General features: G+C 42.5%; 1 protein-coding gene across 4 annotated transcripts in view; it reads right to left on the bottom strand.

The window, feature by feature from the left end:
• Positions 1-26501, bottom strand: part of runx2b (RUNX family transcription factor 2b) — a 118564-nt gene that overhangs the window by 38384 nt on the left and 53679 nt on the right. For 2 of the 4 annotated variants that reach the window (XM_035908731.2, XM_006793002.3), the window contains exons 1-2: positions 1557-1805; positions 1212-1335 (exon numbers count right to left, since the gene is read on the bottom strand). The exons of 1 other annotated variant lie outside the window; for it this stretch is intronic. In XM_035908731.2, coding sequence (XP_035764624.1) covers positions 1212-1269 — 58 coding nt within the window. In that variant the 5' untranslated portion in view covers positions 1270-1335; positions 1557-1805. Of the gene's footprint in view, positions 1-1211; positions 1349-1556; positions 1806-26501 lie in introns of those variants that run through there. One more of the 4 variants, XM_087852054.1, reaches the window with a different exon arrangement.

A 26501-nucleotide genomic window follows, 5' to 3' on the forward strand; every position in this document is an offset into this window, starting at 1 on the left:
CGCAAGGGAAGGAAAACGTTTGTTTAAATTTGAAAATTCATCTTGTAAACCATTTATTTTGCTGATTGAATTAGACTGTGTAAAGAAGCTGTCACAGTACAATAGAGCAAACCCAAAACACAGGCTGCAGCCTGGAGAACGCAAGCTGGCCTTCACAGGTAGTTGAAAATCATTAGGTTGTCACTGCTACCGTTCACAGGTCTTTGGATTTGTTTTGCTTCTACTTCCATATAGATCCACTTCAGGAAGGAGGCACAATCTTGTATTTATTTGGAAGATATGATATTAAGAGTATATATTATTAGATATTAGATCATCACATTAAAAATAACGTAATTATTTCTTTGGTTGTAAAAGTGCAAATTAAGAGCTTCTCACGCACACAAAAGACATTTCATCTTTTTATCCGTTTGTGTAGAAGTGAATCAAGTCGAACGCAATCACTGTGATACGTTTACATTCATCATTACAGACTTAAGCACCGAATTCATAGAAAGGAAGTCAGCGTGGATCAACTTCGTGTTCAATCTGGATTTATGTCTGTCGAGTAAATGCTCCCTGGAGCCTGCAGAAATCGACACCGATTAATTAACGACAGCAGCGCAACTAAACAATTTCAGGAAGCGATTACAGATCTTTCTTGGCAAACTAATCAATACTTCTTCTCTATGCGCAAGCACAGGCGCCCAACACACACAGCCCAGTAATCCCCCACATCTTGTTCCAATGCTCCACTGTAAACTCCCTTGTGCAGCGTCTGTTTACGTCTGTCAAAAATATCACCCGTGCCTTTGTTTTTGGTTCCGCAATGGCATCGCTTTGTAAATCTAAGGGTATGTTGCACAAACATATCATCTCCCTCTTTGGAAAATATTTATAAACATCACATAGAATAAATACTGGAATCTCTATGGGCAGATTTTCTTTTCTTGTTGGGTTTTTTTTGGGTGCACAAAGAAAAAAGAGAAAAAGCCTTGATGATAGTTGGGTGTTTCGTCCGCCACAAAAGCTTGGACCTTGATTGCGGGGTCCTCCATGACCTCAGCTGATCCCCTCCACTCGTCTGGACCCAAAACATCAGACCAGTTCCAACATCTCGAACCCCATTAATTCCACCACCCAAGCCTCACCACCTGACCCCGAGTCCTTCCTGTGACCCGAGCCCCCCAACCCAATCCAGACACAACAGGGAGCAGGAAAGTGGTACTCACCCCAGAAGAAGTTTTGCTGACATGGTGTCACTGTGCTGAAAAGGCTGTTAGATGCCATAGCTGCCTCTGGTTGCAGCAAGCCCCACTTTTGTTCTTCTGTGGTTTCCTTGACCCTTGACACGTCCTAAACCAAGAGCACGCAGCGTGTCATGAAGAAAAAAAAATGGAAAAGCCATCCACAAGACATGCTTTTACGTATCAACTATTCGGATGACCACAAGTAACAACCAGGTCTGGTTTTATAGCGGAAAAAAAAAAAAATTGCAGAGACAAATATCGCCTTTGCGGATAGATCAGATGGTGTCGGACTTGCTTGCTTGGCGAGTGTGGTTGGAACGTACTTACTCGCTTAGCGCCGTCCTTGTGACTGGTGCTGGCCCGCGACGATTAACCATTTACACTCCAGGTTGCCCTCAAACACCAACCCCGAGCCGCACGTCTGTGGTTCTGTGGTTGTTTGGGAGGCGAGCAGAGCCCTCACACAACCCAAAAGGCACCAGCTTTAAAACTCGTCTCTTTCCTGCCCTCCATGTGCCGTCACTGGAGAGCCTGGGTCACATGCCCTCTGACGTCATCACGGCACAGCAGTTGAGTTGGGACAGCCTACCGTTGTGGCTTTCTTCCCTCTCCTCTCCTTGGACTTTTTTTTTCCTCTACTCTCTGGCTCCCCTCCTTTCTTGCGCGTGGTTCGGCAGCATTTCCAGGCTCTCTGGGGATCGAGGTCTGACGCTCCCATGAGTCAGGAGGCTTCAGTGGGGGCAGCTTGTTCAACCGCCCATGCCTCCTCAGCATATGGGGAGCAGTGCTCTCTCTTGGGTTGGTCTCCCTTCACTCTTTCATCCCCCTCCCTCCTCACTCTCTCTCCTCAGACTCTCTCTCTCCCTGACACTGCTGCTCCTTCCCTCAACTCCTTTAGCAGGCTGCCGTGCTGCTCCTGTCTGCCTCTGAGCAGGGAGAGCTCAGCTTGGTAAGATTTGAGGGTGTGAGAGAGGAGTGAATGGCTGGCTGGCTGGTGTGAGACTGGGTGTGTACGCGCGTGTGTTTGTCTGCGACAGAAAGAATTGGGGAAGAGAGGAAAAAGCTGGACGAGCGCATGTGTGTGAAGGGAAAGCGGAGGTGGTGTGACACTCTGCTTATTTACCGAGCAGCGTTTCTGCAGAGTCGTCTCGGTGCAGCCTGAATTCGTTCTCTTTCTCACTCCTTGCACGTTGCCGTGTCACAAACAGTAGTTATGTCACCGCGTTATTACCGTAATAGCCGTGTTTGTGCATGTGCATGTATGCATCCAAGCTTATACCGAGCTTTCATTGGCTCTCACTGCAGCAGCAGTCAGGGGGGCGATTCCCGTAAGAGGCCGTAGATCATGGCCACCTGTCTTTTCTGTGAAAGAGATGTCTTCTAACAGGAGACACACACATACTATCACCCTGCCAAGAACGGCCTGTAAACCTGTAGCGCAGAGCAGGCAGGTCTCAACAATTAACAGTGAATCATCACACGCTACACACACACAGATTCCCACAACCTGGCACATCTCAGCACGGTTTGTCTTTTGATCCCTGATCACAGGTGTTTGTTACAACACATCACAAAAACGCAGACGGGGTGTTAGAGGAGAAGCAGAGGAATGTGTGGAATGAAGCTGGCAGTTCAGTCAGGTTTGAAAGTGTTAACAGTATCTTAATCATTCTTTCATTTGCCAGCAGGCATGTGTGACTAAGCAGCAAAGACTCGAGCACCTCCTCAGCCTTTTGTCTTTCTGTCTTAGGAGTTGTTTTTGCCAGTTGAAACTTTCTCCCCTTTAATTAGCCGTTAGAATAAACCTATCAAATGCTTATAATTTATGAGATGATAGCCATTCATGTAGCTAATTTTGCTTTTATGTGACAGTTTATTTTAATATTCTACCTAGGTATTGTTACCTGTGCCAATACACACTGGAGAACAGTCAACTTTTATTTGTGCGGCTCACCACATTCATTCATTAAACCTACAAAGAAACAAAAAGAAGCAATAAACATTAAGAGATACTACGTTCAGCTACTATGGAAAATACTCTTGTTGTGAGTGAAGATTATTGGAGATGTTTCTTAATAGAAATGATACAAAGAAGCTCCAATGAGCCAATGACACTGGGTTCTGTGGGTTGTTCATGCTACTTGTGATTTAAGAAAAATAATATATAATTCAGGCCCTGCTAATAATGTATGTGTCGATTGTAATGTATCCATACTGCTCCTGGTTTGGCAGGAGAAAATCACTCTATACACACAGATACACATTTTAGAAATAAATTAGAAGTGTTTTTATTTAACAGTCTACTTTTAAATACTATGTTAAAAATAGACAGCACATTAAAATGTGGGTGTTTTTTAAAAACATATAAAATAGCATTTAAATACCACGCTTAAGCAACAGTCTTGAACATTTTTAAATAAAAGCCAAAGTCCACAATAAACAAATGTATCACTGTATCTCAAAAAAAGACCGAAACACACAGTCAACAAATCAATTAACACTACTGTGTAAAAACTAAGCATACTGTCATATTCTAGCAATTGAGTCTGAGCCCTTTTTGTTTCAAATACTACTACTAATATGTCAAACATAAATTATAACACCACTCCCCCTCCCCGAGAGGCACAACAGCATTTCCACAAGTCTTTGCCACCGACCTTATTTTCGTACAGCGAAACATTTTCCTTGGCGCGGCGCTTTGTAAATATTTGCTGTCTAAAACAAGAACATGCCTCTTGAGTTGCAGCGCATGTTACAGTATCCTTAGGGAAGGGCCATTCACATCCTGCAAACACACCGACTATCACAGACAGTACCTGTTTCCATGGCGAAATTTAATCGATCGTGTCATCCGTGCAGTTTGCGTTCACTCGAAATAGAAAATATTTAAAACCCCCAGAAGCAGCCTTCTGCAGTTGTTAGACGCTCTAAGTTTTAGATCACAGCAGCAAAGACAGACGCTTGCAGATCTGGATCGGTTTAGCGCTCGATACTTTAAGTATTTCAAGAATAATATTTAAGGTCGTGTATAAACATTTTTAGGGTTACTGCAAATGGATGCTTTTCTGTCAGAAGTATTAAACTTTAGGACAGAGTCCAGCACCACCGAGTGCCGCTGAGCCACAGTAAATTGCACGCAGTTTGATGGGGATATAATTTGCACATCGTGATTGAATCTAAAACATGGAACGAAAAGTAAAGCAGAAATGTCAAGCCCCACTCACATGGCAGGAAACATAACTTCTTGGGTGGCACGGCATGTGATAAACAACCTTGATGGCGAAAATCTGAACTGCGATGATGCTGTAGTGTCAGATATCTCGCATGAATTCTGTCCGGGCTGCACAGATTTCAACTTTGCAGATGCGCCCCCCCACGATACAGCAGCAAAGTTTCGTTGAAGTCGGCCCATCTCGCTGTCAGGTCAGAGGTTCACACACCTTATGAAAAACCACTGTGCACTTTTAGCTGGTCTTCAAATCTGAAGATTTAACTCCCTCTAGATCAAATCCAGAAGACATCCAAATGAAAGGTTCTGACTTTGTTGGTATAAGAATTGTTTTTGGAACTTTGTGCAGTTCAGCAGAGCTCACTTGAAAAGCTATTCATCGGATTTAAGTCGGCTTGATTGGAAGAATTTTTCTCTGGAAATTATGTTGATGAGAGAAGAGCCAAACACGGCAAAACCCATCCATGCTGGTGTTTAGAGCTCATAAAAAACACTGTTTTTATATATATATTTATATATTTTGCACATCCAGGCCTATGTATAAATGTATGAATGCAGTAAAAGGAAATACTTAAGTGTACCTCGTCGCTTGGGGGTGTGCTAACAGTTTGAAGCTTTATTCTGTAACATTCGTACATCTTGCTGGCTTGTTTTATGTGCAGGTACTAATGTTAAAGGCTGAAATATAATGTGGAATATAATATTTCATTCATTACTGGTTCTCCACTGGTGGCCGTACACTAAGCTCGCTATACTTGTGTGCGGCGCTGAAGAGCTTGGCCATACTCTGAGCTCTGGCCAAGGTCTGCCCTGAGGACTGTGGTTGATGGCCCACCCTGCCAGACACTTTCCCTCTTCTACCACTCAGGACCACACACCTTCAAATGGACTCGCTTTGTTATCACAAGCTCTCGCAGACACATAATAGAGGTATCGTGTGTTGGAGCGCGCTTAAAAAACGACACATGCTATTAACGCAGCGTGTGTGTAACGCAGCGCTGCTGTTTCCTCGCTCTGTCGCAGCAGATGACCTTCGCAGATGACTGTTTTCAAAGAAAATTATTTCTGAAAAATATTGGGGGATAATGACACCTAAGATGGGTTAAAATGAACTCGGGCTGAGGCTGTCTGGATTCGTCTCGTCGCGAAAGCTAAAAATGACGTGACATAATTAGCCCGGAGCGAGACATTACACACACGGACAGATTACAGTATTAGAAAAGGAAGGGCTTATTAATAGCCCCGTTGGCTCGTGTTGTGTACTCTCTCTGGCGAGGCATCAGAACGGCCCGGTCGGGCAAACAGGCAGGTACAGTGATTCACTTTAACAGGCGACATCTGTAAAACGCCAAGGTAGTTTACACTGCGGCCGGGCCCGAATTAACGTGCTTTCGTTGGAAACAAACACCACTTGCAATCAGCTTCTGTTGGCCACCGCGCCACTGGTGTGAACGTAAATATCCCCTTACGCTGCTGCTGAGGCAGAACGGTGACCTGAAGCAACAGAATAAAGCGAGCGCCACGCAGAGGTTCGCTTCAACGGGATCCAAAACTCATGGAAGTGAAAAACTTAATCTATCGCGCCGTTTCGCCAAGAGGATGTTGATGTTCTTTGTGAATTGTTTGGTGAAGTACGGTACGGTATAATCTTAATGAAAAGTAGATATTTTTCTTTTGGAGTCCAGCAGCGGTATCTACATCTTCCAGTGACTTAAGGACCTTTCTTGTGGTGTCTGGACAGCTGTTTTTGGAGTCACAGCTATGAGGGAAAATAAAGTCGGCCTTTAAGTAATAAGGGGAAATGTTTAATATCGAATGGCGCGCGCACAACCTAAACACACATTAAAAATAGCTCTTGGAGTTGTGATTACATAAAATTGCAAAAAGGAGAAAGTCAGATCGCCGGTGGAGGCTGCGATGAGGAGGCTGTGGCTGACCACCGAGAGACTGAGCCATTTCTTCTTTTTTCCCCCCTTCTTCCATTCCTCATTTTAATCAAGGGCCAGTCCAGGATAAACAGTGCCTACCTACACTGCAGTTCAAACAGCGAGGCCCGCTGAGACCCAAGCGATGATTTCTAAATGTTCACTGACAAGTTGGTTTAATTTGTGTGCTAAGTAGATGGAGTTTGACTTATATATATCTTCCTTACTCTGGCGTGCATACCAGTCTCCCGCTATTTCTCCACCTCTGTGAAACTTCATGGTGCTTTTTGTATGAAAAGCATACTGGTCCTCCACAAATCCTGCTGTCTGGTTTATATATGCCATGCTGTGTTAAAGGTGAGGACAGGTCCCGCCGCTGAGGCCTGAAATGAAACTTACAGCAGCTTCTTCAGACCAAAGACCATGACTGAGGACTTTGGTGATGTTCCTGCTTCTACTCTATTCAGATTTCCTCTACAGTCCGCGTCCGCTGAGACCGGTACAGTATAGTTGCGGCCGCCTGAAACCCTGTCATTGTGTGGTCAGTTGTCAACAGCTGAGAGATTTTACTATTGCTGCTAAGGCCAAGGTTGACAGAGTTCAAGTGGCTGAACTGCTAAGTCAGCATTATAATTACAATGCACCGATGATACAACTGTACGGCAACAAGGCCCGGGAGTCGCATGACGCCCCCGGTCACATGATGTCGTCACTCCAGGCAAATGTCAATAACAGAAATGACTGTGTGTCATTCATCTCGCGCGCTAGGAAGAATAAATTAACTCTGCGCTGGCCGTGACTCAAATCTGGGGGTGACAACAGCCAATCCCAACCTGAATGAGCTTTCAGATGAGCTGCCGATTATGACTCTCACAAACTCGGTTTACTTGTTGAGGAGAACAAAGTGTGCCTGATAAAGGCAGACAGTGCTCTAGAGAAACAAGCTATTATGAGGAGGAGTTCGGTGCTGTGTCACTGACAATGCAGCAAACAAAAGGCTCTGTTGTCTTCTCCAGCCGGTGGGTTCTTTTTTTTTTCTTTTTTATTTTTGTGGGGCTTTTGTGATGGATAATTGCCCTCATCACATGATTTCATAACGCTGTGACTCGTCTTTCAGTCCCCGTGTAAGACAATAACAAGATAAAAAAAAAAAAAAAACGGGGGGGAGGCGTAGGGAGGTCTAAATCTGAATTTTTGACATTGTTAGAAGTGGCCGCTTTTCTTCCTTGTGGTGTATAATTTTAGAAAGCTGTACGAGCAGGACGCTGACTTGAACCAGTCATAATACAGCCTGGAGCACAGGCACACAGGCCAGCTCCCAGAGTTCACTGGCGGCATTGTCTTAGGATAATCACACAACTGTACCATAGTTTACAGCCTTACATCTTATTTATATCAGAAAATCAAATTCGAATCATATGGGGGTACTCCAAAGCCACGCTAACCTAGATTTATAACGACAAAAAGAACGCTGTCATGGCGTTTAGGATTGTACACATTTTCCTATTTTATTAACAATAAAACAGTAGAACAATGAGCACTGTTTCGGTTTCGGGATTTAAAAGGTGATGTTTATCACCCGCATCTCTTGTAAGATTAATGTTTCCGTCTTGCTGACAGTATTATGCTAAAGTCTGCTGAAACCCAGTACAAATGAGTGTCTGTGTTTCTACCCCAAGGACTGGGCTGAACTGTAAACATTGTTCTCCACACAAAGCCGACTGTACGTGCACAGCGGTAACCCCCGGGGCATTGTCTATTAGATGTTTGGTAGGTATGCAATCCTCCTTCTGAGTCAGCAGAGATCAATCCAGGACAAGCCAACTGAGGAATGTATTTACTCCTCGTGGAGAAAACACTTCACTTCAAACAGAAAGCACCTATCATGTTATGATTATAATACATGTAGGAATTTCACTTATTTAAGAGCGTAGTAGAACACACAGGAATGCATATATTACAGTATAGACAGCACGAAACACGTTCCGATATGCTTTGTTGTAACTTAAAGCAGGTTTCAAGCGACAGCAAGAAAGTTAGAAAGAGTCCATGCAACAAAGTGTGCGACAGGAAATCTTTATATTATATGTAAACAAATAAGATTTGCAAGTTAAATTATGTAGCAGTGTACCAAGAGTAAATACAGTTAAAAAGTTACAACTAGGATGTCTTGTTTGAAACAAATTTGCTACTATTAACACTACCTTATAAAGGTCATTAGTAATTCAGTGGCGTCAATCTAAAAATATACTGATATGGTTTGTCCAAATCTATGATTAAAAACCCAAAGTAAACATCTGCACGTGTTCAAACACAAACACACAAAGCAGTGCATGTTTTTGATGTTGATAGTTGGTGCCATCTGTGAATGGAGCCTTGTGGTAGCAACATATTTGCATGCAGCATGAAAAATCATTCATGAGATCTAAACTGGCAAAAAGAGCTTAATGCAGTTTCATTTTCCTCGTACGTTTCTGCCCGCTGCAAGAGCGCCGTCTTTATTTCCAAACGACGCACAAAGCTACAAACCCTTTTTATCCCCGCAGCCCTAAACTGATCCAAACTTTTGAAGGGTACAGCCACAGTTAAATGAGGTTTCTAATATGTGTGCTTTGAACTCGACACTCACATAATGTTGCCTCTACAGCCCTATTTTGCAGTTGGTGGTTTTGGGATGTGTAGCTGTGAATTACAATGACTCCCTTTTCTTACTCTCAAAACATTCCTGCAGCCTGCGAGATGAAATGCTGGAATCCGAGGCATGATGCTAATTTGAAGACAGAATAAATCTATAAATCTGACTTAGTCTCTTGCCTGGGGATATACCGCCATGATAATTACAGGTTGACTTTACAGACATGCAGACATCTCTCATCTGTGTTGCTAATAGTATAACCAGCAGGCTGCTACGTGCTCACTCAATGTCTAGCAGTAGGGGTGAGCGGAGGTAAGCTGTAACAATGATATCATTATAAGTAGAAATTGGTCGGCTCAAATTGCATGTTGTGATGGCAAAGATTTACGGCAGTTTAAAGAGAATTATCTGTTTGTCGTTACACCGTGTGTCGTTAATGAATAATTCTGGAATAACCAATTAAAAAGAAACACATTCACCAAATCCAGATGTTACGTTTACGGTCGGGCATTAACTGGCAGCCAGAATTAAAACATATTGGCGAATATGCTGCAGTGCTTCGATAGTCCCTGGCAAACAAACGCATGTCCCCTTCAACTGGCAGTGTGGCTATCTGAGGAAGATCTGACACAAAGCATAACAGATGATATGGGAGGACATTGCTGCATCTGGTTGCAGTTAAATCCTTGTTTTGCTGTGTCCTTCAGACTTGGTGCCATAGGCCCAACAGCTCAAGCGAGTAGAGTTCATATGAACACAAAACCAACATGTGGTGCCTGGAAGACTCCCCACAAAGGTCAGCTCCAGGACTCACCGGCCCAGGAGACAATGGATCAGGACAGGGTGGATTGGATCTGTAGTGCAGGCCGGGGAAGGGAAAACACTATAAAGGCTTAAGGCGTTAAAGGAGACCATTGGCCACTTGGGGAGGTTTACTGATCTAGAATTTTAGAGACGAGGCAAAAAGTAGACGCGCTCAGATTTAATCTACCCTTCTAAAAAAAATAAAAATGAAAAAAAAAGTATGCTTTTCCTGTTTCTCTTTTTCTGTGAAGATGAGGGTTTTCTCAGCTGACTGGGTGGGCTGGATGAGCTTCACATTGGTGACCAATCAGGACAGGTAAGCCTTTCGTCAAACCCATCAGACTCTCTGATTCTCTAATACGTGATGAATTTGTATGTGCAGCGCTAACATGCTCTGACAACAGTTCCACCCAGAGTCGGTCAGCCTTTCTGCCTCTCCCCCTGCATTTGTAGGAGTTCATCAGAGGCACTTATATTGTTTTTGCATGGTCAGACTTTTCCGGGTATTTTTGCGGCCTCTTGTTTGCACACCTGGCGGAATTGTGAAAGTTTGTCTTGGGTCATGTGTGTTTACACACCCCAGGCCCCAGAGGTGACCCCATCACGCCACCGTCAGGGAGGCCAGCACTTGCGTGTGGCGATTTCCAAAGTGGCCAGGCTTGGAGAAGTGCCACACTGCCTGTGCTGCCTTTCAGCAAACTGGCCCCGCTCTGGCTGCGCCGGGAATGGGAAGGGGGCGTGAGGGGGGGTTACTTGTTGGCAGGGCTCTGCAATGTTTTCAGAAGCACAGACTTCTGGCAGCATCGCTCAATATGATGGAGAAAAATGCCTGCTGCTAATGAAAGCCAGCAGTGTCTCTCCAATTGGACCTCAACCCAAAAGGCATTATGTAACTGAGATACCGTAAACATTTCAAAATTATCTCTCAACAAATTATCAGTGTTTATTTTTTCCACATTATATGTGATGTATTTGAAATAGTTTGTAATTGAAGGAAAAGCTCTGAATGTAGGCAACGTTTCTTTGGAGACCAAGGACATTTAGTCTGCAATTATTTTTCTTTTTCATTAGCAAACAGTGTTTCGGCGCGCAGATTTCAAGAAGGCAAACACCAGGAATATTTTCTAGATGTTATTTGTAAGGACCTAATTTGTATCAATAAGCAGTCAAAACACAAAGACCGACTTCATGGCTTTAGGTCAGTGCTGGCTGTTTTGTTCAGGGGGTAATTAGAGTTCTGCCACTCTAATAAAATCAATATCCTGCCTTATCGGAGACACAGCACCTGCAATAATCAGCGACTTGTGAATGCTTCTCTTTCACTCGTGTTTTGACAGTGGTGTTTTTGGCCCGAGCCCAGAGCTACACCTACAGTATATATTGGTCAAATATTTATCTTGTTCCAAAATACGTGGCTATATTGAGATGGGAATAGGGTTAGATGATTTAATGGGCACACCATAGGACTTTCTTGGGTGCCAAAGTTTTGCACTTTTGGTGGTCTTTTCAGACACTCCAAGGGTCGTTTAGGAGACCACGAGATGCCGTGATTCAAGACCCACTGAGGGGACATGAAAGTGTGCAAAAGATGGAAGGTCTGCACAGCAATTACTGCTCATCAAGGAAAATTTCAAAGGGTGACTAAACTGTTGAATGTCTTGCACATGAGAGATTTACAGTTTTTCCCCTTGCTGTCTTCCCTAAAGAGTCGGGGTGGGGAAGAAACATTTTTATGTCTGCACAGACATCACTGCCTCACAATTAACTATAAGCTTTTCTTTACTGGAGATCTTTTATAATTGTGAAGTTCACCAAAACCTACATTTGAAGAGGCATTCCAGCCTATCCAATGTACATATTTGCTGTAATGTTTACCGACTCCTGCTCTAGTGAAGTATTACCATTTGATCCCACTGAAATAACAGAAATGAGACATTAAAGACAAAATCCCCCTCAGTCTTTATTTGGAATTCTAAAGCTTCCTCTCTTTGACTTTTATGCTGCGGACCAGCATAGAAAATGTGATTTTCCAGCATATTAAATGAACCAACTTGCACTCAAAATAGATTGAAGGAACACTTCATCCTTAAAGCTGTTTCCTCTGGAAGACTCCTTGCTCTATTTGAGAAGTGAAGAGGTTTCTAACTCACACATCACACTTCATATATCACAGTTACTGTCAACTGTCATAACCTTAAAAATAATATTTGTCTTGTTGTATTTTTCTCCGTGTCATGAAATTTGATGAAATGATCTAAAGTGTCTTTTTGTGTTGTCTCTTGGATAACCAACCACAGGAATAGACATTTCCACGAGGCACGACTAAAGTTACAGCATGAGGGAAATGAATTAATATATTTGAGTTCTGCTTTTTCACTCTAAAATGTAGTACTCTTACCTACCACGTCAGGCTTGGTTTAAAAAGCATTAAAAGTAGTTTTTATTTTCAGGTGTTGATACGAGACAATCTGTGGGGGCCAAGTAAATGCACTTCTAAAAAGGGTTTTAACACATTCACACACTGGCTTTATCTCTACACTTTCTTTTTTTGATAGATATTAACACTATGTACACAGTGTGTGTGTGTGTATATTGAGTCTTTCATTCAAAAATGTAATGTTTACAGTGCTTGCAGTAGGATTGTGTTGAGGAAGACGAATTGGCCCATGAATATTTTTTTAGTGTAATTTCTCCATTAAGACGAACATTATGCAAAAGTATTAAAACAAGACATGTGTTCAGTGCTAGAAAATAGTCCCTGTCCATTTAATTAGGTTTACCTGTTCATTTTTAATATAATAAAATAAAACAAACCTATTTATTTAAACCATGCACACAGAACAATTAACACAATTAACCCACAAATAACCCCCCCTCCCCCGCTATACTGCATTGTTTGCTACACTTTGCACCATACTGTACTATACTGAACCACTTTAATCTCATATGAAATTTCATATGCTGTTTTCACGACACTCAATAAGGCATTTTAAATTCTGTTTTTGCTGAGCTGATTTAGAAATGTTTTACATTGTCATCGATATCTTTAATATTTTTATTCATGTTTATTCTATTTATTTATTCTTTTATTCAGTTCAAGTGTCACTGGAAAAAAACATGAGGTGTAGCCTGAACAGGCATTTAACAGTTACATCAAGATGAAATTACCAATTCATTATTCTCAAATAGTCATTGACATAAAAATCAGCATCATATTAAATGAGCTGTACGATACCATATAGTCCAGGATGGCACTGGTATAAAATCTATGTGATTCATCAAAAAGTACCATCATATGGTAAATGGCCTGTATTTGTATAGCGCTTTTACTAGTCCCCACTAGGGACCCCAAAGCGCTTTACACACCCAGTCATCCACCCATTCACACACTGGTGGAGGCAGCTACAATTGTAGCCACAGCTGCCCATATCGTGCCATCGGCCCAACACCAGTAGGCGGTAGGTGAAGTGTCTTGCCCAAGGACACAACGACCGAGACTGTCCGAGCCGGGGCTCAAACCGGCAACCTTCCGATTACAAGGCGAACTCCCAACTCTTGAGCCACGATCGGTGTCAGTGTTATAGCAACATGAAGTTTGCTAACACAAAATAACACAAGACCAAACATGTCTGAGAATGAGAGCGTCAGCCTGCTTTTTAGTGCCCAAAAAGGGAGTTACTTTAATATTATGGAAGTGCTTTGATTTAGCTTTAGTAGTAGCTCACTGAAAAAGAGGGATGGAAAACACCATTGATTCTGTTTGCTCTAATACATACTGGTGTCTGCAAGCTGAAAATAATGTTCACTGTTTTCTATTTTTATCTATATAACAAAAAACCCCAAATACTGGTCCTAATCCTATATTGGTTAGACTCTACCAGACAAAGCACTTTTTTGTTTTTGTAGCAAAGTCATGTTTCAGTTTAAAAGACACACCACCACTACCCCAGTTGTTGGTAATGCATTCCCTTTTTAAATTCTGCGACCATACTTCCACTCTTACCATTTCCGTGTGTGTAAAATGGAGAAAAGCACTGTGGGATTCTGATAATCCTCTGTGAACCTTCCTAAATGTTTCATAACATGCAGAAACTTGGGTGGCCATGAAAAATGACATTTGACATTCAGAACTGTTTGCATTCATAACATTTATTACATTAGAGTTCAGTAATGGTGGTTCTTATTTTAATGGGCAGGATTATATGGAAGGCCGTGACGTTTATATTGAATCTGTTGCACCCAATTAGAGAGGAATGGTGGACACAAGGGTCTGCTCATTCACACGAGCCCACCGCCCCATTCACAAATATCCATTGCTCTAATACAACCGCAATGTCTTTGTGTTGTTTCAGGCGCTGTATTGCTACGTTTCATTTATTTTGGGGCAAACTCAAAATGAATGATGTATGTTGTATGTTGTATTATTTAAGCATAAAACCTAATTCAGCAAGACATGATCTTGCACATTACTGCAAGGCTGCAGGGAGTTCAGGTTTCATAGTGTCAGGGCTCTAAAACTGACATTATCTTTTGGTGCGAGTACAAAAATGCCACGGGGGAGTCATCCGAGGCCAAGTGCGAACCGCTATTATAAAGTCTCGAAAGCAGCAGCAGCAGCGGCAGCAGGTATCTTCTCTGGCCAGGTTTCCCTAAAGCATCTCTGTGCAACAGTAAGTTCATCAGGTTTCACTGTAAGCTGATGTGCAAACATGATCTCAGTGTTAAGAAACTTAACAAGGCCCTTAAGTCACTGGAGCAATTACTTCAAACAAGAGTAATTTTTTCAACACAGAAAATGTACAAACCATAAACTACAGCTTTCACCAGATAGCTCAGTGAAAAAAAACAGGCCTCAAGGGAATAAGGATGTCCCACCCAGGCTCATTCTCAGCTGGAGGAGAGAAAGATGGACTACAGCAGATGCTCATTGTGTGTCACATAACTGCATGAATGTGCCCGTATGATATACAAGTGACTCATCTCTTTCTAACAAACGCCTTCATTTTAATTTCAATTTATTGTCATGACAGCTGCAAGATAAAATATCACCAGTGGAGATACAGAGCCGAGTCAGAAAGCACGATGACTACCCACCTATTGAAGGCATGACTGAATATCAGGGCTGCTGCCAAGGGAGGGAGATCCCCTACTAAACAATATGATATCACTTAATCCTGCTCCTATTCCCTGAGCAGTCAAGCTCACATAGGCTTTCCACTCAGTAGTGATGACTGGGCTCGCTGCTGATGAAAGCGAGCAGAGCCCCATTAAGCCTTAGGACTCATCGGTTCATCTGAGTAATTTGGAACAGGCACAGAATTAGGGGAGTGAGTGAGGGAGACATACGATAGAGAGAGACAAACAACTGACTAACATATGTAGGATTTCTTCCCTTTTGGTGACATGTATGTTAAGGAAACAATGTGCAGTACACAGAGGGGTATTTGGTTTGGACTGTTGGAAACTGTGTTTTGTGAAAAGAGCCAAGACCAAGTAATACATTTAAATTATTTAGAGTACAAACAAAGGAGAACAAGTTCCACAGACAAACAGTGTGGATTTATGACTAGTTACTGGGCGCACACATTCACAGCACATATAGTTAAGTCCATTTGTTTTTGGACAAATGGACTTTTTCTTATTTTGTACACAACCACGGTGGATTTTAGAAAAAACAATCATGATGTGATTGAAGGACAGGCTTTCAAAAGGTTTGACAAAATAACAGAATTAACTGGTTGGGAATTACAGCCATGCATACATTTCAGTGTTGGGGAGTAACGGAATACATGTACCGCCGTTACGTATTTAAACTACAAAATATGAGTAACTGTATTCCGTTACAGTTACCGTTTAAAAAGGTGGTATTTAGAATACAGTTACTTTGTTGAAATAAATGGATTACACGGCGGTACTTCCCTGTTTCATATTGTGGCGGGTCAGGACTGTTTGGGTTTTGTTTGACAGCTACGTTCTGTTGTTCCAGGCGGCAGCGTTACGGTTGCCATGGTTACAGGGTGACGCTCTCTCTCTGCATGTTTCCTGGGTGAGAGAGGCCTTTTTGTTGTTGTTGTGCTAAGCTAATAGGCAGAATGCTACAGGTATAGCTCTAAAGCATGTAGCATCATGGGCAGTGCAGTCCGTGCTGCAGGGAGAATGGACTGCCATACCCGTTATGTGTCTGTGAGCGAGGGAGGGAGAAAAAGGAAAAGTACGAGCTGTCATCGAGCAAAAACGGGAGCTGGAAGCATGTAAATATAATAATAACCACTGCAGCCAAGAAGAGAGCCTGACGAGCCCAGTTGTAAGTAAGCTATTAAGACTCGACTGTACACCGTGTTCGTGTTTTCCTCCAAAAACAATAAGTTCCGTTGGAGCAGCCTTTCAACGCCTCTCTCTGTCTCTCGCTAGCAAAGTTGACCCAGACAACAAAGTAAAGCTAGTTTTCAGCTACGAGCCCGACACGGAACCCACCGTATTAGTCAGAGGTCCCTTTACTACGGTTCAGAGCCGCGGACCTTCAGTAACAGTAATAAATCACAGCAATAGTACATTCATGTAGTTGTAAACAACATGATAATATATTAAGTAATCCAAAGTATTCAGAATACGTTACTCTCATTGAGTAACGTAACGGAATACGTTACAGAATACATTTTGGGGCATGTACTCTGTAATCTGTAATGGAATACATTTTAAAAGTAACCTTCCCAACACTGCATACATTGAAGCTCCATTTTCAGAGGCTCAAAAGTAATTGGACAACTGACTGACAAGCAGTATCATGGCCAGGTGAAATATTTTCTTTTGTTAATTCATGACAAATTAGGCAGACAAAAGATCTGGAGTTGATTCCAAGAGCTGAACCTGAATTTGGTAGTGGTTCACTATAAATCCCAACATGAGGTATGTCGATACAGGTGGTCAGAAAGATTACAAAAGAGCCTAAGGAGCATTCAAATCAAAATCATCTAACCAAGTCAAGGTCACTTTCCAGGAGGTAGGTATGAATTGTGAAGGTCTACAATCAATAGTCGCCTTCATGAATGTAAATGTAGGGGGTTTTACAACAAGGTGCAAACCACCGGTTACACTCCTGGTCAGGAAGGACAGATTAGACTTTGCTAGAAAACATTTAAAAAAAACCCTTTGTGGACACAGTTGTGGAAAAAAAAAATCTTCAGTCACATGAAACCAAGATTAACTTGTGCCAAAATGATGGGAGGAGAAAAGTATGGCGAACAAAAGGAACAGCTCACGATCTAAAGCATACCGAATTATCTTTCAACCATTGTGCAGGCAGCGTTATTGTATGGACATGTACGGTTGCCAGTGGAACCGGGCCACTAGCGTTTATTGATGATGTGACTGTTGATAGAAGTAGCAGGATGAAGTGTGCAGGGATACTCTCCCTGCTCAGACTCAGCCACATGCTGCATAACTGGACAGTACTCGCAGAGTAAATGGATAATGCTTAAAAGCATACTTGAAATGCAACCCAAGAGTTCGTCAAGGCAAATAAATCGGATATTCTTCAATGGTTAAGTCAGTCACCTGATCCCAGTTCAATAGAGCAGACTTTTCAGTTATCAAATACAAAACTGAATGCAGAAAGACCCACAAACAAGCAGCAACTGGAGGTGGCTGCAGTAAATGCCTGAAAGCATTCGGTGAGGTCCACGAGTTCTGGACTTCAGGACTATATGTATACAAAGAGGTGCAATCTTTATAGTTTTTTAAAGTCTTGGAATTATAGCTGAAATCACATCTTGATTCTGTGATGTAAAATCTACTGATTAAGGACCTGACTGTGCATGTTCGGTTAGGGATTAGCTGGTTGAACGTACTGCTGCCTCCTCTGTGAACACAGTCAGGGACACTGGTGAAAGCTAACTTAATATTCATTATGAATCTAATGGAATGTCTTCAAGCAAGAGATGTGAGACAAAAATCACTGGATTCGTTGCTGGATAAAACTTTTGAAAACAAGCCAGTGAGTCTCAAAGTCAATAAACTGAGTAAGAATATACTGATTAGCTGTAACTTAAGGGGAAATTATGGTTCAGAGGTGGTCAGCGTTCTGGCAGTCTGTTGGCAGCTAGGGATTGCCGTACAAAGAGCTGATGTGAAACTGGGTGTTAAAAGCAATGAAAAGTGTTCACTTCAGCTTTTTCATGCTGCATTCATGCTTTTTTGTTGATTTGTTTGTTTGTTTTTCACACTTCTCCCATTCCTGGTGAACTCAGCTGTTGATCCCGTCCCTGTTTCACCCCAATTTTCAACCAATCAGCATTAGATCGACACGCAATGTCATTCGCATTGAGAAACGTGGGTTTTTGGAGGACTGTACAGGAGTGCGTTTTTGTTAGTAAAAATCTCATCTCCGTAGTATTGTACATTAAGCATTAGATAATTGTGTTTCTGAGCCATCCCTGTTACCTTTGGTCTGCCATGATTTAGAGGAGGGATTCTCAAACTGTGCCTCCCTGCTGGGGCTGCAGTCAAAAACAGAAATTACATCATTATGTACAGTTACATAGTTATTTAAATGTATTTATTCAAAAGGGAATTAAAATGAGGTGGTTGATTTATTGGTTAGTGATATTACTTTTATTCTGACCTAAATGTACTGTTCTTGGGTCACGTATTGATCTTGGCAATTTATAGATAACTTGTAGCCAACAACCTGCGCTGTTTATGCTTTTTTGAATAAAAATTTCAAGGAACTACATCACTCCCTCTTGTATTTCGATTAGACTGAACATTTAAGACTAGGTGGGCTTTGTTTTTAAGTGGGCCGCAGCAGTCTTAACTTTGGGAATGCCTGATTTAGAATCTTTCCAGGTTGAACCACTGTAAGTGCTGGGAAGGATATTTCATTAAGGAGATGAGATGATTTTAGAAACAAAATAAAGTTGAAATTTCAGCACTTAAACCACTTTTGTGCAACAACATGGCAACCATACACAGCCTGGTAATAAGAGTTTGAGAAATCAACGCAAGACTGACCACAACCTGGAAAAAACAAACCAAAAAATAAACGCAGAAGCCCATCTCCCTGATGCTGTTGCACTCAGTTTAACAGTTTAATCACTCACATTGTCCTAATGTTCTGTAAAATAAGACAGCGGTCCCCAACGTTTTTTGCGCCACGGACCGGTTTATGCCCGACAATATTTTCACGGACCGGCCTTTAAAGTGTCGCGGATAAATAAAACAAAATAAAACTAGTACCGGTACTGAAAAAAAGAAGATTTATTCATAACACACGTGAAAAGACCCAGAAAAACCGAGTTAACGATAAAAACGATAACAAAATAACACTGAAAACTATACATTTCACACCTGAGCCTCAACTCTTGAGGCCCGGTACCAAACGACTCACGGACCGAGGCCCGGGGGTTGGGGACTGCTGAAATAAGCGATTACTGTACGATGAAAAGATGCAAATGATCAAATGTTACATAAAAGCTTTTTTATTGGAAAAATACTCAAGGCCAATCTCTTCAAAACTGCTGGTCTTGATTTTCTTTTTCTGCAAATGCAGCCGATTAAACTTTGTCACTGTCTGACCACAACCCTGAACTGATACACTAATAACTCCTAAATCCCACATTTTAAAGAGTAGGATGAACACAACACAGAAAATGGGACCATTCACTCTCTTTTTCAGGCTGTACCATCTCCAGTTAGTTGTGTACTATAAATAACTGGCGTCCCCTTACACGCTTGTCGCTCAAACACTTTTTCCACGTATGTGCCTGTTAACAGTCTAAACCTCATTTTGAATATAACGTGTGGCGCCCTGGAAGTAAATTTTCCTCTCTGGCCTAGGGGTTCGCTTCTGGGCCATGAACTACATCTGGCTGGGACCTTTGTTTCATATACTTTCCCCTCCTTCATTTCCTGTGTTCTGTCTTCTTCTGCATGAAATAAAAGGCAGAAAATAAATTGCTGCAGAATACTTTCACTTCAAACTTTTAACAATTATGAGAAAGTTACATTTCAGTGTAGTTTTAAATGAAATGTTAAACTAGTTAATAAATTTGGTGACTCCACCCCCTTAAAATAGCTTAAGAAATTAATCTGTTCTCTGTTCGGTTGTATCAGCTTTATTAAAATTCCAAATGTGCAGTACAGAGCACATCCACTGTGGCTCATTTAAAAGTTGAAAGACTTGTTTGAGCCCTGCAGTTTCTCTAACTTCCGGACTATATAGGTCAGGGAAACCTGCCAAAAGCCTTCCTGCATATTGGGCACATGTGTTATGCCACACATCAATGACTGACATTTGATGTTTTCTACCTCTCCACTTCCTCATCGCTCCCCCGTCTCTTCTGGCTCCTCTCACCTCTCTGTTCTGCTTTCCCCCCACTCTCTTGTTCTTTTCTCTTGTCTTCGTCTCCTCCTCCCTTGGGTAGTGATTGTGATGGAGAGGTTAATCCGGCCGGCATATGGTTGCCATCGGCGGCAGATCTACCCATAATGGTGGATGGACAGTGTAGGCTAATCACGATCTTTGATCCTTCGCGAAACCCTCAGCTCGCGTGGCTCTGATTTCCCCGCATCGCTGCCACACTGAAATGAGGAGGCCCCGCTGCTCTGGAAGTCATTTCGGGCTTATTACTTAAGCCTCAGCGTATCCCCATTGTCTTTGCAAGCATTGGAAATGACTAGAGGCTGTGCTTCTGTGCAGTCAGTGGTGTGGGTATTTCCTCCAACTGTGCTTCTTTGTTGGCCAACTTTGTGCCTTCTCGCCCTCTTTCCACGGCAGCCAACTTTTGATGGGAGCTTTAATTTGATGTTGTTAAGGTTGTATGGTTTCAACTTTGCCATTTCTTTGGCTTATAGTATAGTCAGGCTTTTTTTTTTTGCTTTTTTCCCATGTGAACTCAAAGCCAAACGTCCTAAAATGGCCTCCAGATTTATTGGTGAGCTTTTTCGCGATCCGAGCCAAAGCGAGAACATTACTCAGCAGCAATTACTACGGCAGTTGACAGGATTGCCGTTTGCCACAACCTACGCACATCCAAACGTCAAGGTGTGCAGTGACTGAGAAGCGCAGTGTTTTTGAAGCCTGCACAATTACAGCTTACGGACTTGGGTTTTGTGACAATGTCATCATGGCGGCTGTAACGACACAGCAGCCGAGCTCGGGATTGTCGCTGGGGCGATCGCAAACGCCTCACAGTAATTAGACTAAGACTCAGAGAAGGCATCAGTCATGCCCGTGTTCTAGTGACTCATGACCCTCTCAGCAGAGCTGGAGCATACACAACCGCACAGACACACGAGTCAGTGCTGCCTGCATACACGTGGAACCAGTCAGCGGACACGCAGAGCCTGGGCTGGTCTTAAGTAAAACGTAGAAGCTTTGAATAGATGATCTGTTTACAGGGAGAAGAAAAGCAGGCTATCAGGTTGCCAGATCTGGAATACATTGATGTTGATGCTACTCCCATTGTCAGATGAATCTGTGGATCTAGCTGAAAGACAACAGATGATTCACAGGATATATACAAACACGCCGACAGGGCACGGGGAGATTCGGATCTGTGTAATGTGAGCACAAGATTGCATCTCTTCCACTCAGTGACTGCATCCAAACGCTTGATTTCATTGCTTCTGCTTCTGTTTATTTCAGGCTGGTACGGTAATTAAAAGACCAATTTCAAGTCAATATTTAGACCATAAATTCTCTCACAAATAAGAGCCCGAGCGACATAAAAATCTGCAATACTTATTTGTTGCATGAGATGAAGTTTTCCATCAAGACTAAATTAAAACGTTTGACAGCTTTGGTCCAAGTCACTGCTCCTTTTCGTTGCCCAAAGAGTCAACAAGTACTGCCAGATACACTCACCCCTGAGAACTGGAAAGAGCGGGGATATCTGACACAGCTAGAGCGATGGCGTGTGTCAGCCTTTTTTTATTTTCAGCCCAGTTTCAGACACACCTTTGTGTGTTGCTGTGAAGTAAGTGGATATTTTCTTCAAGGATACCTCACAGCAGAGTTTGTGTGTTCACCAGGAGCTTTCAGTGCGTGGTTGGAAGACAGACTACGCTGCAGACAGATCTCTGGTTTAGCTCTGGGTTTCGCCTTCTCCCCCTGCTGCAGGCCAAAACTATGCAGATGAAAGTTTGGAGTGTAACAAAGTGATTAACAGCGGTAGCATGAACGGCTGAGGTTTGCCATATTTCTCCTGCTGGGTGGTAAGCTAATGGCCATATTAACATTAATTCAATTTTCTCCCGTCCTGTCTTTTCAGAGAGCTGCTTCATTATAGCAGCGACATTCCTGATTTTTACAACACAAGACTTTTTCCCACTCTGGTGTTAGAGTGGAGAAGACTTTTAAAAGGCTTCAGCGACACGCCAAAGTTTCCGAGAAAAAAAAAGAAAGAAAGGCAGCTGCTTTGCGACTCTTTGCTCTTTTTTGTTTTTTAAAATCAAACAGAAGCTGCGTTTGAGTTTAAAGGGCTGTTTGTGCACATTTTCAAAATGAGAAATGCGGACCATATCCTGTTATTGAAAGCCCGGGTATCTTTATGGTGGCCGTGAGGCACATGTCAGCGTCCCTCTCTGCGTATCAGGGGTAGCTGGGTGAAGGGGCAGCATGTTTAGTCATACATTAGGGCGAAGGACACTTAAGTGCTACCTGATGTTAGCGGGAGTGCATGTGGACACAGTGGGGTTTTTTAGGCGTGCCTCAGAAAGTATGCACAATAATTTTGCCATTTACTGCGGTCTTGTGATGGTGCAGTGCCGCTGTTATATTGGTTAGGAATGTACTATTCTATTTTCGACTGAGCCCACTCAGTGGGTTGTGGGCCACTACGGCCACTGGCCCACTCTTGACTTTTAAAGCAAAGACTGATGATTGGGTCTAAACCAGCCGACGAAGCTGCGAGTCTTGACGCAGGACATTTTTGAGGTGATTGTGTCAACATTTCTACAGTGCAACATCCTTTATAAAGAAATATGACAGAGAGCGGACGTTGAATTTCACCACAGTGTTTTCCCAAATTCTAGCCAACAAATTGCCCTCCTGGGAATTCCAAGGTTTCTAGTTTAAATCCTCAAAAACTAAGCAGAGATTGATACAAATAAGATGACTAATATAATGAGGAAAATTATTCGTCCCACCCCCCTTCTGATTGCAATTTGACCACAATTTGTTATAGATCTTAGGAACGAGAAGCCTCTCAAGAACAATCCTCATTCTGTGGCTGGCTGCCCCAATCAGCCTGTGTGAATGGAGCTTGTAATTACAGAGCACAGCAGTTGTGTTTAAATGGCAATCCGCTTTGCAGTTTTTTACATAAACTGTCAGAAGCTTGAATCTGAAATGAAGCAAAATAAGCAATATTTCCGTGGAGAGTCCCTGCCAATAGTCCGAACAAAATAACACTTCCCCATCCAGGCCAACTGCTGTGGCTGGCCTGTTTATTTTTCCGAACATACTTCATCGATGGAATTTCAGAATTAACTGACAGGCTTAAAAATATTTATTGAAAGGGCACCGTGGCAAAATGAACATCAGAAAAAGAGGAATCAAAAAGCATCCATCATCACTGTTAGGGGAGTACGTGAGCGCGGTGCAGCTGTCACTTCGTTTCCACTCGCGCTAGATTAAATAAAGATCGAGCTGCAAAAAGTCCCTCTGTACTCTGACGTCTGCAGGCCTCTGGCGCTCCGTTTGACTGACCACTTGTCAAACTGAGGGTGAAAAAAAAGGTACGGCGTAATCACGGCTCACCACAAGATGGAGTAGTTATTAATTAAAATAAAAATATATTAGCCCACATTAGAGCTTAGATGATTGGAAGGTAGTTATTTTGGAAACACAAAGACAGTGTTAATGTTAGAGGTATTAGTTGCTGTAGGATGACTGTCCCTATAGCTCCGTAGAGCTGGACACATGCATGTGTATTGATCCATCATGCCGTGCCGGTAATAGTAGCTGCAGTAGTTGCACTCGCGGTATAGTTAAGCTTTAAACCTCAAAAGCATTTCATATGTGAGCTGGCTTTGATTTGGAGCTTGAATGGGGGAATAATAGGGAGCAGACAAGCAGCCACACAAAGGCCCTGTGCCTCTCTAAGGGGTCTGGCTGCCTGGCTGTTGCAAGGCCCTGGGCTGAGGTTGAGTCTGAGGCTGGGGCTATAAGGTTGGGGTTTTGCTGAAGATGAAGCTGCACGGGGATTAGTAATGAAAGGCATGGATGAATGAGGAGAGTCAGAGGCGTGTCATCCTCTCCTGCAGCCTGACCCTCACCTCTGAGATTATTTTATCACAGAGAAGCATCAGCAGAGCTTCGGGAGTGCAGGGGAGGAGGGTGGGCAGGTTGAAGAGCAGGCGGACTTAGGTACTCTGGGGTAAGATGGGACACGGGCAGGGTGCGGTTACTTGGGGCTGTGGCGGCCCCTTTCTAAACAGTGCTCCTTAAAATAGATCCCTCCGCTATTTCAATGCTCAGTGACGGGTATGAAAGAGCTTTCTTTTTTAATCAACTCAAGCATCACATATCTTTAACCGGAGATTAAAGTTTGGTGAATGGATAAAGAAGAATCAAAGGGTGTACCTTTTTGGGTGTCTGTGTAGCGAAACAGGAGCCGTAACAAAGAAATAAAAGAATATCTACAGAGATGACGCAGCCTAATACAGCTGCAATAAAGTTAGAACATCAACTATGGCTGATTTATTTGAAGTGGAAGGGAAGTGTTTAATATGAGACACATGGTTTCAATAGATAGCTGAAGTTCCACGCTACAAATTGCAGAAAGATGTAAAACGGGCTCTAAAGGAATTGGTCAGTGATAAATACATGATATAAGACAGACACAGAGTGATGCCATATGAGCCCGTTCACTTTCATTTTAGTAGAGCAGTGCTGTATTTATAGCGAGGTTTTAAAACAATTCAGATTACACTCAGGAAAAGTTAAACTTTTCCTACTGTGACAAACTGTGGAAAAACACCCAGCTCTGGTCCCTGTCCCTCTCTACGCAGACAGACAGGTGCAAACAAATTTATCCCACAATGTGCTTCAGGCCTCTGCAAATATGCCACGTCCCAGTCTGAATCTCCTTGCATTGTCTTTGTTCTGAGTCTTGCACTGAAAAAATAAACACAGTCAATCAAGACAGGAGGACACATTCAAAATAGTTTCTGTCACTGAGAATAGGAGCATCAATGCCACCGTCCAAAAGAGCTGAGAAAAGAAACAGTCTTGAGTACAGAACAGCAACGTAGCTGTGGGTATCTGCAAAGTACTGAACTACTGAACAGATACTGAATTATTAATCAAATTAATTCCTAAATTAGTAATCTGTATTCCTCACTCTGAGGAAGATAATGGGAATCATTTTTTTTAATTTTAAGACAAAAATCAGGCTCAAATTGAACAAATTTCCTCATTTTGTAGCGTAAAATGCAACAATTAGACACATCCAGGAATATGAATTTACTGAATTTTTGGTACTTACAACCACATCCTCCAACCACACACACATATTTTGCTCCATTGCGGTTTATTTCACACCTCAAACATTTAGTAAACAATTAAGCAAATACAAGTAACCTGCAAGAAATTACAGGTAGTAAGAAAATAAACTACTAACTCTATTACGCTACGTCCGCACCTACACGGGTATTTTTGAAAACGCAGCTGTTTCGTCCACACGTAAACGGCGTTTCAAATCACTGAAAACTGAGATTTTTCAAAACTCCTTTTTTTGCGTTTACGTGTGGACGAGGAATACAGAGTTCGTCACGCAACGTCAAAGGTATGTGCCTTTTTTCACGTCACGCTGTGCGCCACGTTATTGTTTACATGAGATGAATTGCAGAATGGCAGATAGAGACGAAATACTGTTAATCTGACTGTCTGCAGGTTTTACACGCAGTTACTGTCCCTCCATTTAGAAAGGCAGAGGCGTCACGGTGTGATTATTTTACTGTATGTGCAATAATATTCAACATTGCTATCAATGCATTTTTCAAAAAATGCCTCTGTGCAAAATGGTTTTGGTTTAAAAACATAAACAGCTGTAGGATCCTGTTTGTCTGTGATTTGAAGAGCTCAGCGCTGCTCCAGACGCAGGGAAAACCAATTCTGCAGGGAGACCTACCTCGGCACTTGTGCAGGTGAAACCAAAGGGAAGATTTGCTTCACCATATTTTCTAGTCTTTGGCTTGGAAGGAAGTTGGTTTGGAAACATATTCAGCGATGCTTCATCTCCTGCTTTGCATTTCTGTGGGCGCCCCGTGCTAGCAGTGTCCAAGCGTTTTGTTTTTTCTTCCCCCGCTTTTCATACTGCGCCCCCCCTGCAATGGCTATGCGCCCCCCCCCTGGGGGGCGGGCCCCACACATTGGTAAGGTCTGAACTAATCAATGAAAAAAGGCCCACAACATAAAAATATAAAAACTTTCTGGTGTCATTCATCTCATTTATGTGGACCGGTCCCATTTCAGTTCAAACTGCTGTAATTTACAGTCACAGTAGTTTCTCCCTTTTCCTCCTCACACACAGGTGTAGAGCTAACAGGAGACAGCTGAGGTCAAATAATAGTTAATAGTGTTCACAGCAGCACTTTACAATACTGTGCAAAAGTCTTGAGGTATCTCTCATTTATTCATGTTTTGTTACCAAGGAGCCAGCCTTTCTTGTAATTTG

This window comes from Neolamprologus brichardi, chromosome 15, assembly GCF_056152115.1.
Source record: "Neolamprologus brichardi isolate AB-2024 chromosome 15, ASM5615211v1, whole genome shotgun sequence".
In the NCBI taxonomy this organism is placed as follows: domain Eukaryota; kingdom Metazoa; phylum Chordata; class Actinopteri; order Cichliformes; family Cichlidae; genus Neolamprologus; species Neolamprologus brichardi.